At 40.4% G+C, this 25,769-nt stretch overlaps 1 protein-coding gene across 1 annotated transcript; it reads left to right on the top strand.

The window, feature by feature from the left end:
• The first annotated feature begins 2,946 nt into the window (after positions 1-2,946).
• Positions 2,947-25,382, top strand: LOC135213790 (serine/arginine repetitive matrix protein 2-like). The gene is made up of 6 exons (XM_064247918.1): positions 2,947-3,004; positions 4,134-4,273; positions 21,499-21,781; positions 22,009-22,967; positions 23,106-24,521; positions 24,750-25,382. The coding sequence occupies exons 1-6, from the start codon at positions 2,947-2,949 to the stop codon at positions 25,380-25,382; spliced, it is 3,489 nt and encodes a 1,162-aa protein (XP_064103988.1).
• Positions 25,383-25,769: the final 387 nt, after the last annotated feature.

Here is a 25,769-nt window from a genome sequence, read left to right as displayed (position 1 = left end):
GGAGAGACTTGACGGAGAAAAAAAATGACGGAAAAAAAGGGGGGAGGGGCAAATAAACCCTGAACACATTAAAGGCATTTTTATACTATATTCTGTCTAATTCCTACCGGCTCGGAAAAAATTCCAGAGAGAGAGAGAGAGAGAGAGAGAGAGAGAGAGAGAGAGAGAGAGAGAGAGAGAGAGAGAGAGCACCACTGGTCACCTGTGAACACCCTCGAGGGCTTGCATTAATTTGCCGTTTTCCGAAATCACGGCTTAACCAATCACACAGCAGTGATCAATCAAAACAATGAAAATGACTTCCTGGTCATTCGCCAAACGCTTGAAATTTCTCAAAAGCCAAGGCATGGAAATAACATGAATTAAAAAAAGAGAGAGAAAAAATAAGACAATACATTACTAGCTATGTAATTATTCCGCGGGCACCAAAACACTGCCCACCTCACTTTAATTGCCCCTTTTCAAACTGTAAGCACTTTTAATGCCCACACCAGCAATAATGGGGAATTAATATTCATTGCCGTATGGAAGAGGCGTGTTTTATGCTGGAATCCGTTTAAGATAATTACAGGCCTTTCAATGCTGAGACAATGACGTCGTGTGTTTTATTGTCGGCTGGGGGTCCGGTTCATCCGAGGAAGAAGAAGAAGAAGAAAGGGTGTTCGGGGGAACATCCGAGGATTCGGGTTTGGGGGGGGGGGGGGGGGTAGGAGGAGGAGGGAGGAACGCCAGCCATTAGCTTAGATTTACAATCCAACCTATTCTTCATCTGACCCTCATTGGCTGCACCTTAATTCAGACTTTTAACTCAATTCACTACATGTGTTTCAGTACACGGATTACACGATGATTTAGTCTAAGTTTAAGTTTGACTCGACTCTCCCTACCCTGGGAATATCTGGTTAACGAATGGAAGGATAGATCACAGTGGGTATATAATCAGCCAACTACGGCTAATCGCGCGGTCGTTAAAGCGTAGGCTCGTTTTACTTTCGAACTCATAAGTAAATACTAACAGCCTCGGGCTGAAAGGGTCCGAGGTGCACCCTTACGATATTGCCAAGTTCGTAATGAGTATCGAAGCAAAATATCTGACACTGAGAAAATAATCTAGGCTAAGAGAGTATGCGACAATTTCAGACCTTTCCACAAAGTCTAGATTCCAGACTACACAGTCTCACTCTGCTTAAAACTTTATACCTTAAGCATAGGTTTTAAACAAATCTAACCTATACACTTTCACAGGATACACAAATACTCATATTCTTAACACCGGGGCTACTTTTTAAATCGCTCTCCAAAAGTAACAAGTCACTAGGCCACAACAGCAAGCGAAATGTCTATCGAAGTACTCGCGAATTCTCTAGACCTTTGTCTACCGAAGATTAAGCAGGTCAATTCATGAAGCTCAAGTACGACATCATATGATTTTTTTGTTAACAAAAACTGCGTAACGGTGAACTACACAATTGCAATCAATATTTGTTAAAACATGACAAACTGATTAAGTCTGGAGTGATGCACATACAACTTCCCTCAGAAGAGAGAACCAACGTACTACAAAGCAACATATGCATTTGCATTTGATGCTGACTTTTCCCACTGAATAGACTAAGTTTCTAATATATATATATATATAAATATATATATATATATATATATATAGATATATATATATATATATATATATATATATCACCACTAAAATGAAAAAATTAAACTATATGACACGGATTTACCATATTTGCCCAATGATAGTGACTCCCAAACAATGAGAAAAAAAAAAATGTCTAATTGGCGCACTATCAAAACAAACCTTGAAACTACCTGCTCTGAACCATTTAGTGTAAAGCCTACTATCAAAACCTGCCTTATAAGTTTCCCTGGACTCGAGATGACAAACTAAAAGCCAGTGTTTCAAAATTCTAGGTCTTCAGCTTAACGAGAGTAAAAGGTGTGATTTATGCAACAGAACAGAATATAGAATATTGCCCACAGGCCAAGCGCTGGGACCTATAAGGTCATTCTGCGTTGATAGGGTAATTAAGAGTAGAAAGCTTTGAAAGGTGCACTATGAAACAACTGTTAGGAGAGGGTGGAAAGTGAGATGGAAGGGAATGTGAGTGGGGGTACAGTAAAATAAATGAAAGGGGGTTTATAAGCTGTGGGACGATGGGAGGCTGCAAAGAACCTTAAGTAATGCCTACAGTGTACCGCGAGAGGGGCACTGACGGCACTAGCCCCCATACGAGGAATTTCTGACATGTACTCGCACAAGGAAGAATCCTTATGAACCCGAGTAGTCTTTAAACCAACCCAAACTAAAGCGGATATACCCACTTCAATTATTTGTTGTGATACAGAGTGGAAATTTTGCTTTGCATAAAGTCTACAATATCTATGGGTTACTTGGGAGCTATTCAATTATTCAGATATAATAAAGTAACTTTCATGATACGCGAGATGTCTACTTGCGCGTAAATAATGCGACAACTTCTTTGAAGGACCATGCATCATTAACGATCAGGTAATGAAGGCCTCGTGGGAATATATGGGTAATACAGAGGCTTCTACAAAAGGTAAATACATTTTAACTCAAGGATAAGGTACATGTTATCTTTTATCTATAGAAACCAAAAAATGTAGTAAATTTTAATCGTAAGGAAAATTATTTACATAATTTAATACATTCTTATAGAGAAAGTGGTGCAAACTAGCATGCTATAAATATTTGATTATGCAAGGAAATTACATTACGTACTCGCGTGGAAAGAGAGGGTATCACCAATGCCCGTAAGATTTCCCCTTTTGCTATCGACCTGTCACAAAGCACTTGCCCGAAGTCTTGGGAAAATATTAAGGGGAGAGAGAGAGAGAGAGAGAGAGAGAGAGAGAGAGAGAAATTCAGGCTCTAATACTGTATAATGCCTTGGAAGGCAGGTGGGGATGCGGTCAAAACAGGGGGCAGTAAGGGTCATGACTCACTACGGGGGCTCTTGTCCAGGTAATGACCACCTGGTGGTCACTAGAGCTCCCGTCCACGCCCACCACCACACCCAATCTCATAACCAAGGCTACTACTACCCGTGCCCCTACCCTCCTGATGGGCCACACTCTTTTTACTACTCCAGCTATGAAAATGCCACAAACCTCTTCGGATGATAAAACCACAAAATGGTAAATCATAACTGGACTTCGGGGAAAAAAAAAAGCTACCACATCTTTCTAGGTAAAAAAAAAAAAAATGTAAAACTACTGGAAATAGAAAAAAAAGAAACATTCAAGATTTGTTATTTATAACTTCAGGCCTCATCAAAGCCTATGCGAATAATTATATGCAACTTTCACTTTTCTCGGATCACGGTTTGTGTATATTACTAAACATGTACTTGTGAATAGTGGACCAATTAACACAGTGATGGCACTAGGCAAAGATTAGGGCTCAAGACGAAAAACGGTTACTTGTCATTGCCCTACATATGCAAGGAAGAAACCGGCAAAGAATAACCTAAAATTCACGGCTAAAACAGTAAAAGGCATTGGGGAAAATCTAGTCATTTGATCCAGTCTCTCGTGATATTGCATTTCCAGTAACTATTACAGGCTCATTCATGAAAACTTAAAATTAAAACTGAATGATAGAGTGAACAAGTTCCCCTTTAAACATTTTGCTAATGGAAACACTGACTCATCTGTCTAAAATGGAAGCACATTGTTAATACAAAACAATTAACAAATTACACAGCATTGTAATAAAAATACAACAATTCACATAACCAGTAACCCTACAGAACTGGATGCGGCTTTCCATCTGAAATCAAAAGAAGCTCTCGGCAAAGTAAAAGGACCATCCTAATATGAATGAAACAAATGATGAGAATGATTTCTGGTAATCATAATCCTCTTGACACAAAAATGCTTCCCAGAAGTCCCACAACAAAACTATTTCCTCTCCCAACTGCCTCATTTTAATGCGTAAGGAATGACGAAATGGCCGCCCTTGCATTTCCCCTTCCAATAAATACCCTCTTTTGTCTATTACCATCTCAAATGACCCATCATTCCCGGCTATCAGCTCTTACATCACAAACCTTTCTTACCACGGCAGCTACCATATTTTCCCTTTTGCCCAGGAGGAGGAGGAGGAGGAGGAGGAGGAGGAGGGGGTCGATTTAGGAGAAAGATTAAGAGCGGCGGAGGACGGAGCGGAGGGTATAGCCAGGTCTCATCATGCCAACAACCCATTGTTCAGACCGTCGCAGGTTTCCGTGAGGTACTTAACTAATGTGATTGATGGGCGGTGGGCGGGGTCATGTGGGCGTGAGGGAGGAGGTATAATAACAGGTCACTTGGCAGGTCATCCTTTAGTCAAAAACCTGTAAAAAAAATTAACCTCTTCTCTTACGCTTTTAACCATGTTGTTACTTTTTCTTTTTTCTTTTAATCATCCTTCGGCCTTGAGTTTTGGAAACTACAAGAACAATTTTCCAGGGCATTAAAAAATCTTTAAAAAATATAATTTCTTCCATAAACAGCCACTCAAATATCTATATAGCAATAAGCACTGAGTAACCATATTTCTTCTAGTGCAACAGTGCCTGTATTTACATTCGTCATTTAACCTATTACCTCGATTATGGTAAGTATTCCTTGTTAAGACTTTCACTTTATAGGATCTGCGTATCCTTATGAAATATACGAAAAACTAAACTGAGTTAGCTACCATTTCACAGAAAACAACTAACATCTACGTCCATCTCTTTACGGCTTTCACTACGCTAAATGGTATGTACTACGTTAGTTGGTATGTGTCGAATACATATTCTATAAACCAAAGTCAATAGTTTCCTGATATTCTGTAGACTAAAGTCAATAATTTCCAATCTTGAGTTCTTGCACCCACTGTATAGTAAATCCTTGCAAAATATATTCTTATTCCAAGCGGACATAAATTCTATGAAACATAGCCAGGGAAATATTTAATTAGAATCTAAAATAATCTCAAACAGAAAACAACTCAATTATTATGTATTCGGTGTTTCAGTATCTAAATTAAACCTCCGTTGCAAAACATGAAATTTGCAGAAAAATTATAGCTAATAAGACTGATGGACGTCTTTCCTTAAAAACTTTCATTTCACATTGAGATAATCTATGCGCACTTTTGGATTTAAAAAAAAAAATCGAAACTGAGAACAGGCCTAATTTGTGCGTGCGTTGCGATAAAATTAAAATAACCCAGGACAAAAATTTTCAACTCACGGGACAAACTGTCAGATTAAACTCTAATATATAGTGAAAAGTCTTATTGGTTTTAATATCCAAAAGAATATATACCTAAGAATATGTACAGAGGACTGAGTTATAGTGCATATCCACGAATACCCTCTGAATGTACTGTGTATGATAAATTGACAGTTACACCAAACTTTGACAGTAAAAAGAGACAATTTAATCGTTTGAACATAATTACGAATGCATCAGGGGACTACGAGTATATGCATAAATGAATGATTTTAAGTTATCAGGCGTAGAGTATGTGCAGGAAAATTTGACAACGTACATAAAACTGAATGCAAAAACTCTATTCCAAAACTAAACCATTTACACATTTTCACTGAATTCTTAATACAAAAACTGAATAAAACCTACTTATAAGAACATTTTACAGCTATACCACTGAGTCAGGTCCCTCAAAGAAGGACTTTCGGTGGTTTCTTGAATTAAATCCGAAAGGAAACGCAGCGATCAGAAGTGCACATCCAAATAACGTGGTTAAGCTTAACATCAAAGTAACAATACGGAACTCGTTCTGGTCAGGAGTTACGGTTCTTTCTCGACACAAATTCCTTTCGGGGGGAGGGGGTTTCAACAATCTCAAGAGACTCAATTTTCAAGAACTCTGTGGGAACATAGAAGCAAACGATGCTAATAAAAACTTTCCTTATTAATCCCGAATCAAAATGGCAGCCCTACATAATTCGGTATCGACGTGCGTACCTGGGAACCCCAAACAGAAAAATAAAACATCACGGAATATAACTACTTGCACAAAAATACTAAATATAAAGCAAGGGGAAGCAAGAATACAAAACGCTGAAATTGCTTAGTCAAAATGTTTCTCAGAACTGAAAAAATGAGCAAAGAAAACTATAGAAAACACTAAGTGATGACCCAAAGAATGCATTGAAAATTGAAAATTGACAAATAATTAGAGCACAAATTCATGGTTAAATTTCAGGCGTTATGTCAGTGTAAAAAAAAAAAAAAAATATCCCAGGATTCAATCTATTGACATAAAATTAAACTTATTATGAACAGGAAGCAACTAACAAGGACGCAAAATTTAAACTACTAAAACCAACGGAGATGGGTAAAATACCTACCAGCGGTTTTGAAAAAAACTTAAAAGACTGTCGAGATGTACGAAGAGCACAGATTACAATATTCGCCGTCCACGCTTACCACGAGTGCTAGGAAGTATGTTGCGGTATTCGAGTGCTAGCTGTTCGAACCCATCTCTATGAAAATGAGCCTCCAGACGAAATCACCTTTACCGACCACATGGCTACGTTATGTCATCGGCACTAGAGCACCACCAGGAATCCCACGAGATCCACCACAAACAGATAGCAGAGTCATTAGGAGCGATTAAAACTCATCCACTATTTTAGCTTTCGAGCGCAAACAACCGAACGAGACGTGGAATAGACACTAAAAATGCATTTATTTATTCATATCCCGTCGGAATGCTGGCCTATCGCGAGATTCTTCTTTATTACCTTTGCAGGAGAAAGGATGCATTAGGTGGGTACGTGCAATTGTAATTTGCAGGCCCCCTGTTGGTGCGGGACATGTTTCTTGTGACCACACAGGAAGTGGAAAGGTGGGGGGGAGAGGGAAGGGGAGGGCGGTTCTTTAATCCTACCTTTAATTCGACTTCAGAATCTTAAAACAGCACAAGTTTTAGAGAGCAAAACTTTGAGAGATTAACAATGTTTCAATACACTTGGCATATTAAACAGCGAAGCTAACTGTTAAGAATGGAATATAGTAGAATTTAGGCCAAAGGCCATAAAGAACTGGGGTCTAACAGAACAATCAACGCTGAAACGGAAATTAACAATAAAAAGTACTGACATTTAACAGAAGGAAAACCTCGCAGCTGCACTATGAAACAAGGTTAGGAAGGGTGGAAAGTAAGACTGAGGAAAGCCTATGAGCGGAGGTGCAGTAAAAGGATGAATGTGGTTGCAGCTAGGAGCCGAAGGGATGCTGCACAGAACTTTTAAGTAATGTCTACAGTGCACAACATGTGGTGCACTGACAAAACTACCCCTTTAGGGATGCTAACTTTTAAAGTATATAAAAGGAGTGGAATCTTGAGCAATGAAACATTGCCTTAGGAGTCTATATCCGAAGTTGGAATAACCTTGAATACAATTGATATCGAATTTAGGCCAAAGGTCAAGCACTGGGACCTATGAGGTCACTCAGCGCCGAGGTGGAAATTGACAGTAAAAGGTTTGAGAGGTGTTCCAGGAAGAAAACCTCGCAGTCGAACTATGAATCAAGTGTTAGGAGTGGAAAGATGGAAGATAAATATGAAAGGAAGTTCAGTAAAAGGAACGAAAGGGGTTGTAGCTAGCGGCCGAAGGCATACACTGCTAAAAATCTTAAGTATTGCCTACGGTGCACCGCATGAGGTGCACTGACGGCACCACCCCACTACGGAGTTGGAATAACTTTGGTTCTCTAGTTATCTAGTTTAACTAACTTTGATTAAAATCCTGCTTTGAAATGCTTCGTTTAAGAATGAGCTTTTATTATATGAGCTTTCAAGTAGTAGGATTAAAATGGTTTCGGCTGTATTCTCATCACACGGGCTAAATTCAATTCTCTTTAGGTCAAGTGATGAATTCATAACCAGTTGTCTAACGCCATGAGCTGTAACAATAGCCCCTCTGCCATGACCTTCCAGCCTTGGGTTCGAGATACCTCGTCTAAGGATAAGCAAGCAAATTCGTTTTTGGCTAAATATTCTGTAAGTATATATTTGAATTACATAACGTTAACTTGACACTCCAGCGTTATAGTCCTTCAATCTGTTCAAGTTAGTGGCCTTTCAGTCCATTCTATGAGAATCCTCTCATATTACGAACACTTAAGCACCGACTAGAACATCTAGGAAGGAACCTTTATTTCTGTGCATTTCAATAATTTTTTTTTAAGCCAATTTAATTTAAAATTAGAAGCTGTTATATAATATTAACTTAATTGGCTCAATGAACAAATTAAACTGGCACTCCTGTTAAACGGAAATTTTTTTAAATATCACTGCACACTAAGCAATCGCTACAGAACTATAATAAAAACAAAGGTTTCAACGAATCATTAACAACAAATACACCTTCGAAGTTTCTCTTCCATCTCTCCAATTATACTGACTATTCCGAAAGTGCTGACCTACCTTTTAACGAATGTTATGTCCCTACAATTCATCTTTTTACACCACCATCCCCTAACACATTTCACTTACGAGAGAGAGAGAGAGAGAGAGAGAGAGAGAGAGAGAGAGAGAGAGAGAGAGAGAGAGAGAGACTAACTATGCTCCTTAAGATCATGAGTAACTTCACTGTTACCTCAAATCGGGGCCGAAAGACCGCGAAAACTGCATGAAAAGCTTATGTAAATAACTTCTATAATGAAAACCAAACGAATACGTCTGTTACTGAGATCAGTTCATGTCTCGCCTAACAGCCAGGTAAGCAACTGGGAGGATCATGGCTTCTTGCTGAATAATCTAACTCTTATAGGCTTCGGGAAAGAGTGGAATGAACGAACAGAAATTAACGTTGGCAATAACCAGAAATTGATGCTTTATAAAAAAATAAAAAGTAAAATGACATAAGGTAACAGCGCCAAAGTTCTATGAGAAAGCCAAAGACCCCTTAGGGGGGCGAGGGGGGAGCGAGCAGCTCCCATGAGGGAAGGTCTGGATGGATGGAAGTCTGGAAAGGAAGGTGTTAGCCCTAGAAGAGGGTCGCCGCCATCATTACCATAACAATGTCAGGTTCCTCAAGACGACAATGTCGACCAATACAAACCACATCACATCGTTTGTTTCACTCTAAACCCCATCACCTGCGAACCTACCTGGGATACGGGGTTGTAAGGTATACATCACTTCACAAATGAGCCTGAATTTATTTCCATGCTGAAGAAGGCCAGCCATCGCGTAGGAGCCCACTTGGGGCAGAATGTGGTCTTCTAAAGCTACGGTTGAGTGATATGTCGCTGGTGAAGTTTTTGGTCAGATAATGCCGAGTAAATGTCTTCTCTTACTTCCTAATGGGCACCATATTCTTTGCAAGCTGGAATTTCAAGTCAATGGGCTTGTTTCATATCAATAGGGTTCATCTTCTAAATAATAATAATAATAATAATATAATAATAAAAATAAATAATAAATAATAAAATAATAAATAAAAAAATAAATAAATAAATAAATAAATAACAATAACAATAATAATAATAATAATAATAATAATAATAATAATAATAATAATACGATCCAAAAATCCCTGAAGAGGAATTTGGAAAAACTAGATACTGAAGTAGCTCCAAGGACTCGTGCAGAAGTGTGCTAAAAACGGCGCACATATTAAGAAAAGTAATGGACTTCTTCTAAGGAGGCAGGATGCAACCCGGAATCCCACAGACTAAATACCACCCAGTCGAATATGACGACTGATTAAAAAAAAATAGGTGAGGGCCAACTTAGTTTTTTGTTTGTTTGTATGGTGTTTTTATGTTGCAGGGAACCAGTGGTTATTCAGCAATGGGACCAACGGCTTTACGCGACTTCCGAACCACGTCGAGATTGAACTTCTATCACCAGAAATACACATCCCTCACACCTCAATGGAATGTCCGAGAATCGAACTCGCAGCCAACTTAATTGTAACATAAGCGATTTTTTTTAAAAATTAAAACAGCGACCACAGATGCCACTCCTCTCAAGATTTCAACAGCCATCAGGATGAAACTAAAGAGATGGATGGCTCATGAAATCACGTTCAAGCGATGTCCTTCTTGTATGGAATGGTCAGAAGAAAGAGCCGTCACAACTTGAGAAATTTGTAAGAACCTTGTCGGACACCTGTCTGACACTTGCGATACATGAATTAACAACACGCTCGACTCTTGTCAACATTCTCAACTTTTAAAAAACATTTTTCTTCACTGCGTCCAGAGTTTTTCTTCGACGTGACCCACATTCTTTTTCTTGAAAATCTACCTTTAAAAAACGAAAAGGGTTTTTATACTAGTTTACCGTAAAATCGTTGCTTGCAATAAGACTTTAGCGTTAAGTAAATAAAAGATGAAACAAAACCGACTAAATTGGGTAACTACTTTACTCAACAGTAAACATGTACAATATCCCATCGTAAATTTTAAGTATATCCTAATGAACTTAACTTGAATTTTTATTTTACTGAAATTAGAAGCAGCAACTACCGTAAAGTTTATAACTTATTTTGCGTACCTGCTTTACTCAATCTAAAGAAAATAATTACGAAATATTAAAGTAAATCCTAATGTATTCAAGCAAGTTGAATGTTGCATTCAACCACCAATCACGTTAATTTTTGAAAACTCTTCTAACGACCAATTTTGTCCTGGAGTAAAATGCAACTTTCATGAGCAAGAATACAAAGCTACAAATGCCACGACAATGCTTTGCTGAACATCTATGAAATGCGTTCATCAAACTTTAAAAAGTTCATTTACATAATCGACGAAGCAAAACCCTCCAGATCATTCATTTGCTCAAAGCCACACCATCGACAGGTATGAGAAAGGAAAGTAAAGGAGAGGGGGGGGGGGGGGGTTAGTTAAATAGGAAGGTAAAAGGGGGGTTGGTTGAGGAGAGAAGAGGAACTGCCGAAACATGGGTGTAACATCTGCCTAGGAGAAGGAGACAGGTGTCGCGCCGTAGTGCGAGTGGTGTTAACAACGGAGCCGCATCGTGTCGACCAGTGTCTCGCCACCCACGACCCAATGTCTCACACAAAGCGCCCAACGATCATACACCCGACAACTAGCCAAGCCTTCCTCCTCCTCCCCCTCCTCCTCATTCTCATCTTCGTCCTCCTCCGAAGTCTCATTTCCGTATCTCTAAAACCCTTCACAATGAGGATTATGTCGAAGGCTTAAAAAATAAGAAAACTGACTAAATTCAACCAAATTAAAGTTATCCATAAACTGATAATTAGCTAAGACTTCCTTTCCACATCTCTTGAACCTATTCGATGATTATAATGCCAAAGGCTTAAAAACATACGGACCAAATAAAACCAAATTAAATACAACGCTTTTCTACACACCGATACCTATACAGGCACCATTTACTCCTACACCCATCAAGTACACCCTCGTGGTGTATACCTGGGTATACATAACACCCGAACGGTTAAAAGTCACATTAAAATATACATCAGACGAATCACCCGACAGTCAAGTTTTTGACACTACTGTCAGAAACCAAGTTTTATTAACATTTACCTAAAACAACTGCCCCTAGCCATTACCAAGCAAAAATTTGTAAAAGTGAACATGCATGTTCGCAATTCCCTTTTTAAAAAGGAATTAAAACTCACTAGGGAGCTTTAACCCGAATGCAGATACGAATAATCTGAATTACATCTTAAAAGGACAGACCATAGCAATGAGTGCAACGATTTTCCGTTACCACTATGATCCACACATGCATACATACACACACACACAAAATCTTGTCAAAATAAAAATCCCCCCACCAAATATATATATATATATTATATATAATATATATAATATAGAATTATATATATATTATATATAATTATATATATATATATAGATATATATATATATATATCGTATATCGGCCAAGTTAAAAAAAAATGCACAGAAGTTTTGGCAGGGATAAAGGCTGGACACCATACTGAGGGTGATGAAAAATGTCTGAAATACCCGTATACTAAATTCAAATTACCTTTAATTTTACCTTTAATAAAAATTCAAAACTCGAACCATGTCAGATTACGAGCCACACCTGGTATAAGATCCTTCCATCGCGTCGGACCATAAAAAAAAATAAATAATAAAACATCCCATTACTAGATTATTGTCAAGACCTGCACACAATACCCTTCACGTACGGGAATAATATTTTCATTATCCCTGTAGGGATGATACTAGTATATGTGCGAAACCATTTGTTGGTCTTTCCGCTCCAACGGTACCTACTATGCTTACAACTTTCTAATAATGGGTTGAAAACATCCCGAGAATCGAGACGTCCTTGAAGGAACACCGTGGATATGGGGCGGCAGTTATCTAGAATGAACGGTGACGGCCTGTCGGTGCTACCGAACCTCTTCGATGATTATAATGTCAAAGGCTTAAAAACATACGGACCAATCCAATCAGCTCACAGCTCCACGGAAGCAACACCACCTAAGCAATTACAAACTACACACACTTTAATTAAGACATTCAAATCTTTAAAGGATACCTAATGCAGTATTTTCGAGGCAAAGTCTAATAAAAAATCTTTTGGAGAAACAAATCCACAGTTATGTAAATGTACATATATTTAAATCTAAAAAACAGCCAGGATAGCTTTCGGGAATCTATTCGGTTTCCCCGAACAGATTCCCGAAAGCTATCTTTGCTATTTTTTAAATTTAAACATATGTACATTTACATAACTGTGGATTTATTTATCCATTTGAAGACTCGTGCTACTATCGAGGATTTTTTAAAGAATCTTTTTATTAGACTTTGACTGGGGGAGGGTAAAATAAATACAGCGCGTATCTAAATATATCATAAGATCAACGTAAAAAAAAAAGGCACATTCTTCACAGAACCATGTGTGCATTTTCATTTAATTTTTGGGAGAGAGGGAATGGACACTGGAATAAACTGAGAAAGTAACAGTCATAGAATGGATAACACAAATAACTTTGAATATAATCGGGTACCTTCCCTACAATATCTTGTACGTGTATTGTAAGGGATACGCATCTTGTACAATCCCACCAGTGTCCTAAAAATAGGATACAGGTCCGTCAGGCACACCATGTGTAACTAAAAGGCTTCCTCTGATATTATAAAATAAATAAATACACTAGGGGTTTTTCAAGGTGATAACGATTCCCAAGTTCCTGAGGGCCAGTACCATAGATACCATGGAGACTGAACAGCATTCGTAAAAAATGCTTAGTTATAAGGCATCAACAAATCAATTTGAAATAGGTTTATTAGGCTCGTTTCGTAAATTGGCGATACATAAAAGGGCAGCACTCTACCAAGTAAAAGCGCCTCAGTGGCGTGGTCGGTATGGTGTTGGTGTACCACCTCGGAATTCGCGAGTTCGATTCTCGGACATTCCACTGAGGTGTGAGAGATGTATATTTCTGGTGATCGAAGTTCACTCTCGACTTGGTTCGGAAGACAAGTAAAGTCGCTGGTCCCTTTGCTGAATAACCACTGGTTGCATGCAACGTAAAAACACCATACAAACAAACAAAACAAACATCTACCAAGTGAGGGCATTCACCGACTGTTTAATGCGTCCACAATTAAAGAACTACAAGAACTGCTCAGCTTTGTGGGTAAAAAATTTGGAACATTTACGAAAATAACATTGCTCTGAGGCAGAATATGAATCATATCCCAGTAAATAGAAAAACGTTCGATATTCACCGACACGATATCGTCATTGATTTTATGACTGAGATCAATATTACACGGGTATATCTGTTGTACAAAAATAATAAAACCAAAGTGCAATAATAAAAGCAAACGTATATATATTAACATAAGCGAAGATTCTAGTATATATATATATATATATATCTATATATATATAATATATATATATATATATATATAGATTAATGAGAGAAGAGAGAGAGAGAGAGAGAGAGAGAGAGAGAGAGAGACTTTCTTCACATTAGAACCAGGAGGAAAAGGGGGCGGGGGAGGGGGATCACAAAAAAAAAAAAAAAAAAAAAAAAAAAAAAAAAAAAAAAAAAAAAAAGGGGGGAGGATAATTACAACGTTGACACCCTTCCGTTCGAAGCGTTATTTACATGCAAAGTCGGAGGAAAGAGCCGTAAAAACACCTCATTCTCCTGCTCATTTAGCCCGTGATTTAAGGGCGACATTTAGGGACATTCTTGCGCATAATTAGCCCTTGGAGTCGGTCCTTTGTAGAGGCAGCCAGCAATACACAAGCCAACAGATGCCTTTAGTGGGTTATAAAAAATAAGACGCTCGCACATCCTCCGACTCTCTCCTCGCCCTCTTTCCAAAATGGAAAGGTGTATAAAAGAGAAAGAGGAACCATAAAATGTAGCGAGAAGAAAAAACATCTGGTCCCGAGCTCTAATCATCTTGATGTGTTGGGGAGCCATTCTTGCCCAATGAGAAGCAAGATGCGAGGTGTGGGTTTAGAGCAGAACTGATACAAGATTCCTCATTGGACGCAATAACGAAGGAAAAGTCTTTATTTATAATCTCCCGTGCAATAAACTTGAGAACATTAGGTTACGAGCAGAATGATGGAAACAAGTCTAAAATCATTAAACGTTCCCATTTTATGGAAAGGAATAAGGAAATAAAAATTGACAGGTTTGATTTCCTAAAAAGGAATTGGGATAAAACTTCGAAAAAATAATATTACATCTGATCCTGAAGTAGATTATCTCTTAAAACGCTTGCATGTATTAGAAGTATATAACTGGCAAAGGTGCAGAACGGAGCTAAACCTAGTAGCAGTGTACAAAAAAATCTTGACATGACAACGAAAAAATGAAGATTCCCAAGAGGTGTGTAACAGACACCGCCCCCCAACCCCCCGAAAAAAACCCGGAGGTAAACAATATAAGAAAATACTCAAGTAACATGACTGGAGACACAAAGGCACCAACAAGAAAAAAAGAAAACTTTTGAAAAAAAAAAAGTCTAGTAAGCCAGCGTGCATAAGTAATAGGAAAATAACATTGAAAAATGCCATTGTAACGGTATGGAAAAAATAACTCAAAAGAACAGTAAGGTTGACAAGATCTCCAATAATAAAAGAGAAAGCCTTCGCCTGCAATATAGATAGGCCAACACCCAAAAAGGGGAGCGAAAGCTTTTTCGAAGAGGCGCCCCAAGAGCTACACTTCGGAGGAAAAAGCTACAACGACATCGGTCACACGACAGGTAAAAAAGACAAAGGAAAGAAAGAAAATTTCTTTTGCACAGAAGGAATCTTTTCATTCACAAGGAGTTTCAGGCGGATAAAGGAGGAAGAGTACGAAAGATCGAAAAGAATTTGACAGATACTGAATCTGGTTCTTGTGAGGTTCAAAGAAATCTTTTACATTACTGACAGCTACCTGAATTTGTAGCGAATAATAAAACTTATGAGCAACATCTAAAAAACTTCAAGATGACATCATACACTGCAAGAATAGTGTACCGAGAAATGACCTCATGCCATCCTAGTATCACGGGCAGTATAATAGCTTATTGATAGATCCCATATTCAATTAGTGTGAAAAACTGGTGACGCTCTATGCTACTGAAATCAGAATTGAGAAGAATACAACACTATAAGTCTAATTCACAGAACAACATTTCGCCAACTGGATAGAATAATCTTCATATCTGTGATTTGGTTGGTAAGATTTTCCGGATGTTCCATCTCGAAATACCTGAACCTATTATTAATCCCAATCATAAAATTATGTGAGATATTTTTGAAAATATTTTTGATACGTGGAGAACTTGGTGACAATCTAGACCATACCAACTCTAATTATGATACTAATACCATAAGCATATGGCCAATGTTATCCTTATAATGCGTAAGAGATGAAAAATTTGTCGTTTTGAATAAAACTCAACAAACAGTCATAGATGAACTCTATGCTAAATAAAATGACCTCTTGTCACGTGTGGCGTAAGGTTAAATCCAGCAAGTTCTGCAATATACGTAAAATAAAATTGCAAATGATTCTTCGTCGTACTATCGTTATTAATACAGATCCACAAGTAATAACTAAAAATTACGTTTAGTCTGACTACTGAAGCGTCGACTGGACACGGTAGTCCACGAAAAAAAAAAAAAACTTCGAGGGCCTATGGCAGTAAAGTTTCCGCTGAATAATGGGATTCTACTGAGGTTCGCAGTTTAAGGCTAAATGCAAATTTGTACAGAACGTTTCGTTATAAATAAAGTTAAGTATATCTTAGTTTTACCAGACCACTGAGCTGATTAACAGCTCCCCTAGGCCTGGCTCGAAGGATTAGATATTTTTACGTGGTTAAGAACCAACAACGAGGCCTACAGTTTATTGTGGGATCCGAACCACATTATATCGAGAAATAAATATCTATCACCAGAAATAAATTCCTCTGATTCCACGTTGGCCGTTGGTTATAAATAAAATAAACTAGAACGAACAGCTAAACGCTCATACACATTCGACAGGGATACGCTGTTAGGCATAAGTTTTGATGGTAGGGATTACATTTCAATGCAAAGACAAGAATCTTGAACAAAATCATATTGCATGACAAGTCAGCGTACTTCATACGGGACAGAAGAATTTTGTATGAAGATTGAAATTCAACTAAAACACCTACGAAGGCTATACCGGAAATTTCGAACGACGCCGATATTCATTCGAGACTGACGACCTTGTTCTTGTAACCAAACTACTTCGTCCTTGAAACCTGGCCTTGTCATTAAGCGAGGAATTGATTCAGCCACAATTTCCTAAGCAACAGGGGATCGTTTTTTATCTTTTTATTTTTCATTGAAATTCTAACCCTAAGAGTGAGCTAGCACGCGTCTTTTCAGCACACAGCTGTATACTAAAACGTATATGCAGTAAAAAAAAAAAAGAAGTCTAATATAAACAATGTATTTCGGGTGAATCTACGTTAAAACCAGCCCTGTAAGAGTTACGGAATGTTTAATGGTATAATGAAACCACTACCTTTTTAAGGGCGATTCTATATACTTCTACCTGACCTTCAACAGCCATACCCAAATTAAAACAGCCCTAGATTTAAAAAAAAAGAAAGAAAGAAAGAAAGAAAGAAGAAGAAGAAGCCAACAGTTAACAGAAGTCTACATCCTTAAAGTACAGGCCTTTCGAAGAATACTTCGACAATGAAAGTGTGTGTGTGTGTGTGTGTGTGTGTGTGTGTGTGTGTGTGTGTGTGTGTGTGTGTGTTTTACCATTTGCATCTCTGTGGTGAATCAATTGGTGGTTCAGCGGTGTACATCAACATTGTAATTTGTCACAGGTGGACACCGACAACTGTCAGACCAAGAAGACGTCTGTGAGCACACTTGTGAATTTGCATTAACACAACCCCCCCATGTCATATCCCTTGCCACCCCCCCTCCCCCCCCATCCCCTTATCAGCACTGACCACCTTGCTCCCCCCGTTCCGTCGTAACCCACAAACATACAAACCTCACATTTAATCGATATAACCATGATGGATTTATTTCCAAGATGCTGCAACAATAAGAGTCACCGATCACATTCGCTGAGTATTTCTTAAGCTGTGTTCTGAGAAAATACTGAAAACCTGTTAATTCCAGCGTCCATGGAATCAAGAGAGGAAATTGGGCAAGATCAAAATTTCCTGGGAAACCACCCCCCCCACCCCAAAGTTAGAAATAATACAGTAGCTCAATTCTTTGTGTCCACACGTAAATATCGGCTCACACATTCGGAGGCAATAAATATCAACAAGTTTACCTCCAATATCAGATATTCGCTGTTAATCTGCACTTATATTCCGGAGGGGAACTATGGACGGCAGAAAGCAAATAGAAAAACGCACCCAGCAAGCACAAAGAAGTACTCGGCGAAAGACAAATATAAGCAGGCATCGCCGATCCATAGCGACATTAACATGCATAAAGCAAAGAGTCGTCGGCGCTTAACGAGGCGGATAAATATAAAACTGGAAGTCATTTTCGAAACGAGACCGACCGCCTCCGTCGTAAACGCACGACAAAGGAATGAATATCTTGCATGGTGTGAGTGTGTGTGTGTGTGTGTGCCCCGAGAGGCGGCGGCAATCAATAGCAATAACTGTATTAATTTCATTAAATATTTCACTCACATTGTGTACAAACACCCGTGCATCGGGGCAAAAGCATAAATACATACACCGCGTCCATGTTACATGCATATAACAAGTGGAGAGTATTGCATACCCAAAGAGCAATAAGTAAAGAGCGCTACAACGCAGGCCATCAATAACAGCAGCATTTGCATTACCGTGTTCAACAGGCTCAAAGCACAGTAACATTAATAATAGAAACCATTACCGAGAACGGAATGAGTTTTGACAAATGTACCCAGTTAATAGCCGGAATACCTTTCAATGCGGTGGCACTCGTGTAACAGCGCCCGATGCCAACTGGGTATCACGCGCCAATTCCAGGTGGAGGAAGAGTCGATGCCGACTGAATCTTTAACGCGGCGATATAAAATACATAGATAAGGGACCGGGTGAGTCGATAATATCAGCAGGGGCGACGTCGTTTTACTCCAAGCGAATGCACTAGAGGTAAACACAAACATTCAACCCGGGTATTAACTAACAACGTATTCCCGCATCGACCTCCTGAATGTATTTGTCTTAACGCAATATCTCACGTGATAATTGTAAGAAGGAAAAGGGAAGTAAATTAAGACTTGCGTCAGTCACACTGCATTATTTCATATGCTATATCGTTGTGACCAAACATTGATTGATAAAATAATGAGATGTTCTACTCGGTTTCAACCATGACTTGACGCAAAGCGTGAACACAAGGAAGGGCGGAAAAAATAAAATAAAAGTAAATTAATGAAAAAAATAAATAAAAGGGTTCGTCTTGAATGCAATGTTGAGGCATTTCATAAATCGAGGTTGGATGTAAAATTTCATTCAAATAAAAAATTCAGTGAAGCTCAGAACAGAAAAGAGGACATCATTTTAAATCAATGCGGAAATTTTCTAATTAAAAAATAACTATCAATAAGAAAATCGAAGACGATTGGAAGTGAAGACGTAGTATGCAAAAGGAATGGGGAAATAAATACAAAAACTAGGAAAATGAAATTTTTTTGAAACGTCACGAAAAGAGGGAAAAACATTTCGGGACTGCTACCAAGCATCCTGTAGGTACTGTAGAACTGCACGTGGGCTTAAGATCATATCGGTATACGCACTAATCACTTGGGCATATATGAAAAGAGACCGAAAAAAAAAAAAAAAAAAAAAAAAAAAATCAATTCCAAAGTGTCTACGTGTAAATACCGGCTCATACATTCTGACATAATATAAAATTTACCTTCAATATCGGCTTTTCACTATTAATCTACACTAACAATCTGGAAGGAATTCATGCAAGGCAAAGATCCAACAGAAAAACATACCCAGCGAGTACAAATAAAAGTATTTGACGGAAGAAAAATAGCCACAGAGGCATTAACACGTATAAAGCATAGAATATGGCCAACAAAAACTTAAATAGTAAAACGTCTTACCACATACAGACGGTGTCCTCGTTAGCCTTCGTTCCCCAGCAAGTAAGTCTATGGATGGATTATGGAATTTAGGGCATAGCCCAAGCGCTGGGACCTATAAGATCATTCAGCGCTGAAATGAAAGTATGGCTAGATCGAAAAATGAGAAATGAAATGAAAATGATAAACTGATGACAATCCTGCACTTGAACAGGACTGTACATCAGCAAAGGCCATTTTACTCTCCCCTCAGCATTCCGATCATCCAAAGTTATGAAAGATCATTTTAGCCTGGGGGCCAGTAAGTCTTTGGGAAGGAGGTTGATAGCCCATGCCATCCTAAACCCTGGATGCGACCCATCTCAAGTCTAGTAACTACCAGGAGCTTAATGTACTTGTGTCAAACAGAGGAACAGTGGGTTAAATTGAACACGCTTTAGGTCAAGACTAGATCTGGATCTAACTCTAGTACTTTTGAAACTAAAGTAAAATTGAGAGGTCTGCATAATGGGGCGATAGAAGAGTCTCTTAAAAAAAATAGGATAACATTGAACTTCATCAACGGTGACCATACAGTGATTTGTTCAAGGAAATATAGAATAGGACAGAATACAGAATTTAGGCCAAAGGCCAAGCGCTGGGGGCTATGAGGTCATTCAGCGCCCGAAAGGGAAACTGACAGTATGATGGTCTGAAAGGTGTAACAGAAAGTAAAACTCGCAGTTGCACAATGAAACAATTGTCAAGATGGTGGAAAGACGGATGGAAGAATGGGAATAACAATGGAGGTGCAGTAAAATGAATGAAGGAGGTTGCAGCTAAGGGTCGACGGGAGGCTGCAACGAACCTTAAGAAGTGCCTACAACGACCCACGTGGGTTGCACGGACGGCACTACTTCCCTAGGAGTCAAGGAAATATAAAGAAAGTGATGTAAATCTCAAAATTCAGTAAATCGCTTCGCTTTCACCTTGGAAATCTAAATAGCGGAAATCATTCAAACAACACGCTCGCATGATTCCACAGCGTCAATAACAAAAGGCCGCATTACGTACGAATACCAAATATCCATCCATCACCAATACTGACCTAAATTACACCCCTCAAAAACAAAAACCGTAACCCACAATGTGCGATATTATGTGAAGTACTGCGTTAGAGTAAATGTCATTTTGATCACGACCAGGTGTCATCCAATAGAGGAGACTCAACAGAACTTCTTCATCAAGATCTATTTATACCAAGGGTTTCGTGGTTACTGCCTTTTCCAGCAATATTTCCTGACATTAGCAAATCAATGGTACACTTTATTCTAGAGCCTATGGAGACGTCTGCATTCCCGCAAAACGGGGCAGAATCGATGGCATGTGAGCGTACATGATTATCCCATTACACGAGGTACTGTGATATTAGGAGATATAACATTGAACCGCCCTTCCATTTTTCAAGTTAAATTGAGTTCTCATACAACTTAACAAGAAATAGCATTTAAATTACCTATCACCTTTACATTAAATCACTAGATACTATATTTTAATTTATTTTTTATATTTTTTCTTTAATTTTAGAATATACTTTCTTTAAATTCTGAATGACTAATACAAGTAATTCTATGGACTCACAACTTCCTTTATGAAATATGCAAACTAATGCATTTAGCGTTTCTGAGAAGCATATGCATTGAATACAAGAACTAACGACGATACAACCAAAAAGTTTACACATTATACCCACTTAAGTGTTAAAATGTCCTTTATGAAAGATTCCCAATTTAATTCCCCGAGAATTGCTTTCCCTGCGACTGCTTCACATTTTTGATAGGCAAACATTAAATCTTTGCCCTTTCCTTTCTTGATGAACTTTACGTTATTAGAAGATTTTGATGAGATTGTACTTTCAATCTTTAACCAGCTTTCAACCCCACCGTTCACAGAGCATAGCTTCAACCACACCGTTCACAGAGCAGTTTCAACCCCACCGTTCACAGAGCATAGCTTCAACCCCACCGTTCACAGAGCAGAGTTTCAACACCACCATTCGCAAAGCATAGCTTTAACCACACCGTTCACAGAGCATAGCTTCAGCCACACCGTTCAAAGAGCAGAATTTCAACCCCCACCGTTCACAGAGCAGAGAAACCCAACCCCACCGTTCAACAGAGCAGAGCTTCAACCACCACCGTTCACAGAGCAGAGTTTCAACCCCATCGTTCACAGACAGAGCTTCAACCCCCCCCCCCCACACCGTTCACAGAGCAGAGCCTTCAACCACCACCGTTCACAGAGCAGAGCTTCCACCACACCGTCATAGAGCAGAGCTTCAACCACACCGTTCACCAGAGCAGAGCTTCACACACCGTTCACAGAGCATAGCTTCAACCACACCGTTCAAAGAGCAGAGTTTCAACCCCACCGTTCACAGAGCAGAGCCTCAACCACACCGTTCACAGAGCAGAGCTTCAACCACACCGTTCACAGAGCAGAGCTTCAACCACACCGTTCACAGAGCAGAGCTTCAACCACACCGTTCACAGAGCAGAGCTTCAACCACACCGTTCACAGAGCAGAGCTTCAACCCCACCGTTCACAGAGCAGAGTTTCAACCCCACCGTTCACAGAGCAGAGCTTCAACCACACCGTTCACAGAGCAGAGCTTCAACCACACCGTTCAAAGAGCAGAGTTTCAACCCCACCGTTCACAGAGCAGAGTTTAAACCCCACCGTTCACAGAGCAGAGCCTCAACCACACCGTTCACAGAGCAGAGCTTCAACCACACCGTTCACAGAGCAGAGCTTCAACCACACCGTTCACAGAGCAGAGCTTCAACCACACCGTTCACAGAGCAGAGCTTCAACCACACCGTTCACAGAGCAGAACTTCAACCACACCGTTCACAGAGCAGAGCTTCAACCACACCGTTCACAGAGCAGAACTTCAACCACACCGTTCACAGAGCAGAGCTTCAACCCCACCGTTCACAGAGCATAGCTTCAGCCACACCGTTCAAAGAGCAGAACTTCAAACCACACCGTTCTATGAGCAGAGCTTCAACAACCACACCGTTCACAGCAGAGCTTCAAACCACACCGTTCACAGAGCAGAGCTTCAACCACACCGTTCACAGAGCAGAGCTTCAACCACACCGTTCACAGAGCAGAGCTTCAACCACACCGTTCACAGAGCAGAGCTTCAACCACACCGTTCACAGAGCAGAACTTCAACCACACCGTTCACAGAGCAGAGCTTCAACCACACCGTTCACAGAGCAGAGCTTCAACCACACCGTTCACAGAGCAGAAGCTTCAACCACACCGTTCATAGAGCAGAGCTTCACCACACCGTTCAAAGAGCAGAGTTTCCACACCGTTCACAGAGGCAGAGTTTCACCACACCGTTCACGAGCATAGCTTCAACCTCATCGTTCACAGAGCAGAACTTCAACCACACCGTTCACAAAGCAGAGCTTCAAACCACACGTTCACAGAGCAGAATTCATTCAACCACACCGTTCACCAAAGCATGAGCTTCAACCACACCGTTCACAGAGCAGAACTTCAACCACACCGTTCACAAAGCAGAGCTTCAACCACACCGTTCACAGAGCAGAGTTTCAACCACACCGTTCACAGAGCATAGCTTCAACCCCACCGTTCACAGAGCAGAACTTCAACCCCACCGTTCACAGAGCAGAGTTTCAACCACACCGTTCACAGAGCAGAGCTTCAACCACACCGTTCACAGAGCAGAGCTTCAACCACACCGTTCACAGAGCAGAGCTTCAACCACACCGTTCACAGAGCAGAACTTCTCACCACACCGTTCACAGAGCAGAGCTTCAACCAACACCGTTCACGAGCGAAACTTCAACCCCCACCGTTCACAGAGCAGAACTTCAATCACCGTTCACGAAGAAGAAAGTTTCAAACCACACGTTCACAGAGCAGAGCTTCAACCACACCGTTCACAGAGAGAAACTTCAACCACACCGTTTCACAGAGCTTCAAACAACAGACCGGTTCACAGAGCGAAACTTCAACCCCCACCCGTTCACAGAGCAGAACTTCAATCACACCGTTCCACAGAGAAAGAGTTTTCCAACCACAACCAAAAAGTTCACGAGAGCTTACCTTTCAACACCGTTCCACAGAGCAGAACTTCAATTCACAACCGTTCAAAGAGCAGAGTTTTCAACCACAAACCGTTCACAGAGCGAAACTTCACCCCCCGTTCAGAGAAGAGTTTCAACCCCACCGTTCACAGAGCAGAGCTTCAACCACACCGTTCACAGAGCAGAACTTCAACCACACCGTTCACAGAGCAGAACTTCAACCACACCGTTCAAAGAGCTGAGTTTCAACCACACCGTTCACAGAGCGAAACTTCACCCCACCGTTCACAGAGCAGAACTTCAATCACAGCGTTCAACAGAGAAGATTTCAACACAACCGTTACAGAGCGAAACTTCAACCCCACCGTTCACAGAGCAGAACTTCAATCACACCGTTTACAGAGCAGAGCTTCAACCCCACCGTTCACAGAGCAGAACTTCAACCCCACCGTTCACAGAGCAGAACTTCAACCCCACCGTTCACAGAGCAGAGCTTCAACCACACCGTTCACAGAGCAGAACTTCAACCACACCGTTCACAGAGCAGAACTTCAACCCCACCGTTCACAGAGCAGAGTTTCAACCACACCGTTCACAGAGCAGAGCTTCAACCCCACCGTTCACAGAGCATAGCTTCAACCACACCGTTCACAGAGCAGAGCTTCAACCACACCGTTCACAGAGCAGAGTTTCAACCACACCGTTCACACAGAGCAACAGACCTTCAAGACGAGTTCAACCACAGTTCATAGAGCAGTTCACACGTTCACAGAGCAGAGCTTCACCACAGTTCACAGAGCAGAGCTTCAACCACACCGTTCACAGAGCAGAGCTCAACCACAAGTTCACGAGCAGAGCTTAACCACACCGTTCAGAGCAGAGCTTCAACCACACCGTTCACTTAGAGCGAGCTTCAACCCACACCGTTTCACAGAGCAGAGCTTCACCACACCGTTCACCAGAGCAGAGCTTCAACCACACTCGTTTCAACCCAGAAAGCCAAGCTTCCCAACCACACCTTTTTTTTTTTTGTTTTGTTGTTTTTGTTTCACAGAGCATTAAGCTTCACCACACCGTTCACAAGCAAGAGCTTCAACCACAACCGTTTCACAGAGCAGAGGCTTCAACCACACCGGTTCACAGAGGCATTAGCTTCAACCACAACCGTTCACAGGTAGCCAGAACCAACCAACCACCCCGTTCACAGAGACAGAGCAGAACTTCAACCACACGTTCACCGAGGCAGGAAGCCTTCCACACCGTTCACAGAGCAGAGCTTCAACCACACCATTCATCAACCCCGCCGTTCACAGAGCAGAGCTTCAACCACACCGTTCACAGAGCAGAACTTCAACCCCACCGTTCACAGAGCAGAGCTTCAACCACACCGTTCACAGAGCAGAACTTCAACCCCACCGTTCACAGAGCAGAGTTTCAACCCACCGTTCACAGAGAAGAGTTTCAACCCCACCGTTCACAGAGAAGAGTTTCAACCCCACCGTTCACAGAGCAGAACTTCAACCCCACCGTTCACAGAGCAGAGTTTCAACCCCACCGTTCACAGAGCAGAGCTTCAACCCCACCGTTCACAGAGCAGAACTTCAACCCCACCGTTCACAGAGCAGAGCTTCAACCACACCGTTCACAGAGCAGAGCTTCAACCCCACCGTTCACAGAGCAGGGTTGAAGGACCGACCAACCTCATAAAAGGCTAATAAAGCTTTTATGGAAGACGAAATCTGAGGGCAACCCGTTAAAATTAAATATATAAAGCTGAAGAGGATATGAAAGAGACGTTCTAAAGGCGCTGTCACACTAGCGAAATTTCCGTCGACTTTTTCTGAGTTTGTCGTCGACTTTCCAAAGAAGTCGACGTCATTCCGTACTCTGGTTGTCACACACGTTCTTCTTCATACCGTGGTTGTCGTCGTCAAAACGTAAACAAACCATCTGAGCTGTGTCTTCCCGGAATGATAAAACAACTATGCTTTGTAACACAAGCAAGCAGTGGGTCGTGCTTGCATGTGTTTAATGATGCTGCATAGAATTAAATAGAAAAAAGTCTTTTGGGTTC

This window comes from Macrobrachium nipponense, chromosome 43 (genome assembly GCF_015104395.2).
Source record: "Macrobrachium nipponense isolate FS-2020 chromosome 43, ASM1510439v2, whole genome shotgun sequence".
In the NCBI taxonomy this organism is placed as follows: domain Eukaryota; kingdom Metazoa; phylum Arthropoda; class Malacostraca; order Decapoda; family Palaemonidae; genus Macrobrachium; species Macrobrachium nipponense.
This window is presented reverse-complemented; position numbering and strand designations above follow the sequence as displayed.

Coding starts and splice junctions, on each gene's coding strand:
- LOC135213790 (XM_064247918.1), top strand. CDS start 2,947: ATGCGGTCAAAACAGGGGGCAGTAAGGGTCATGACTCACTACGGGGGC. Junction 4,274..21,498: donor CCGTCGCAGGTTTCCGTGAG/GTACTTAACTAA, acceptor ATCTTTAACCAG/CTTTCAACCCCACCGTTCAC. Junction 24,522..24,749: donor TCAACCACACCGTTCACAGA/GCAGAGCTCAAC, acceptor TTTGTTTCACAG/AGCATTAAGCTTCACCACAC.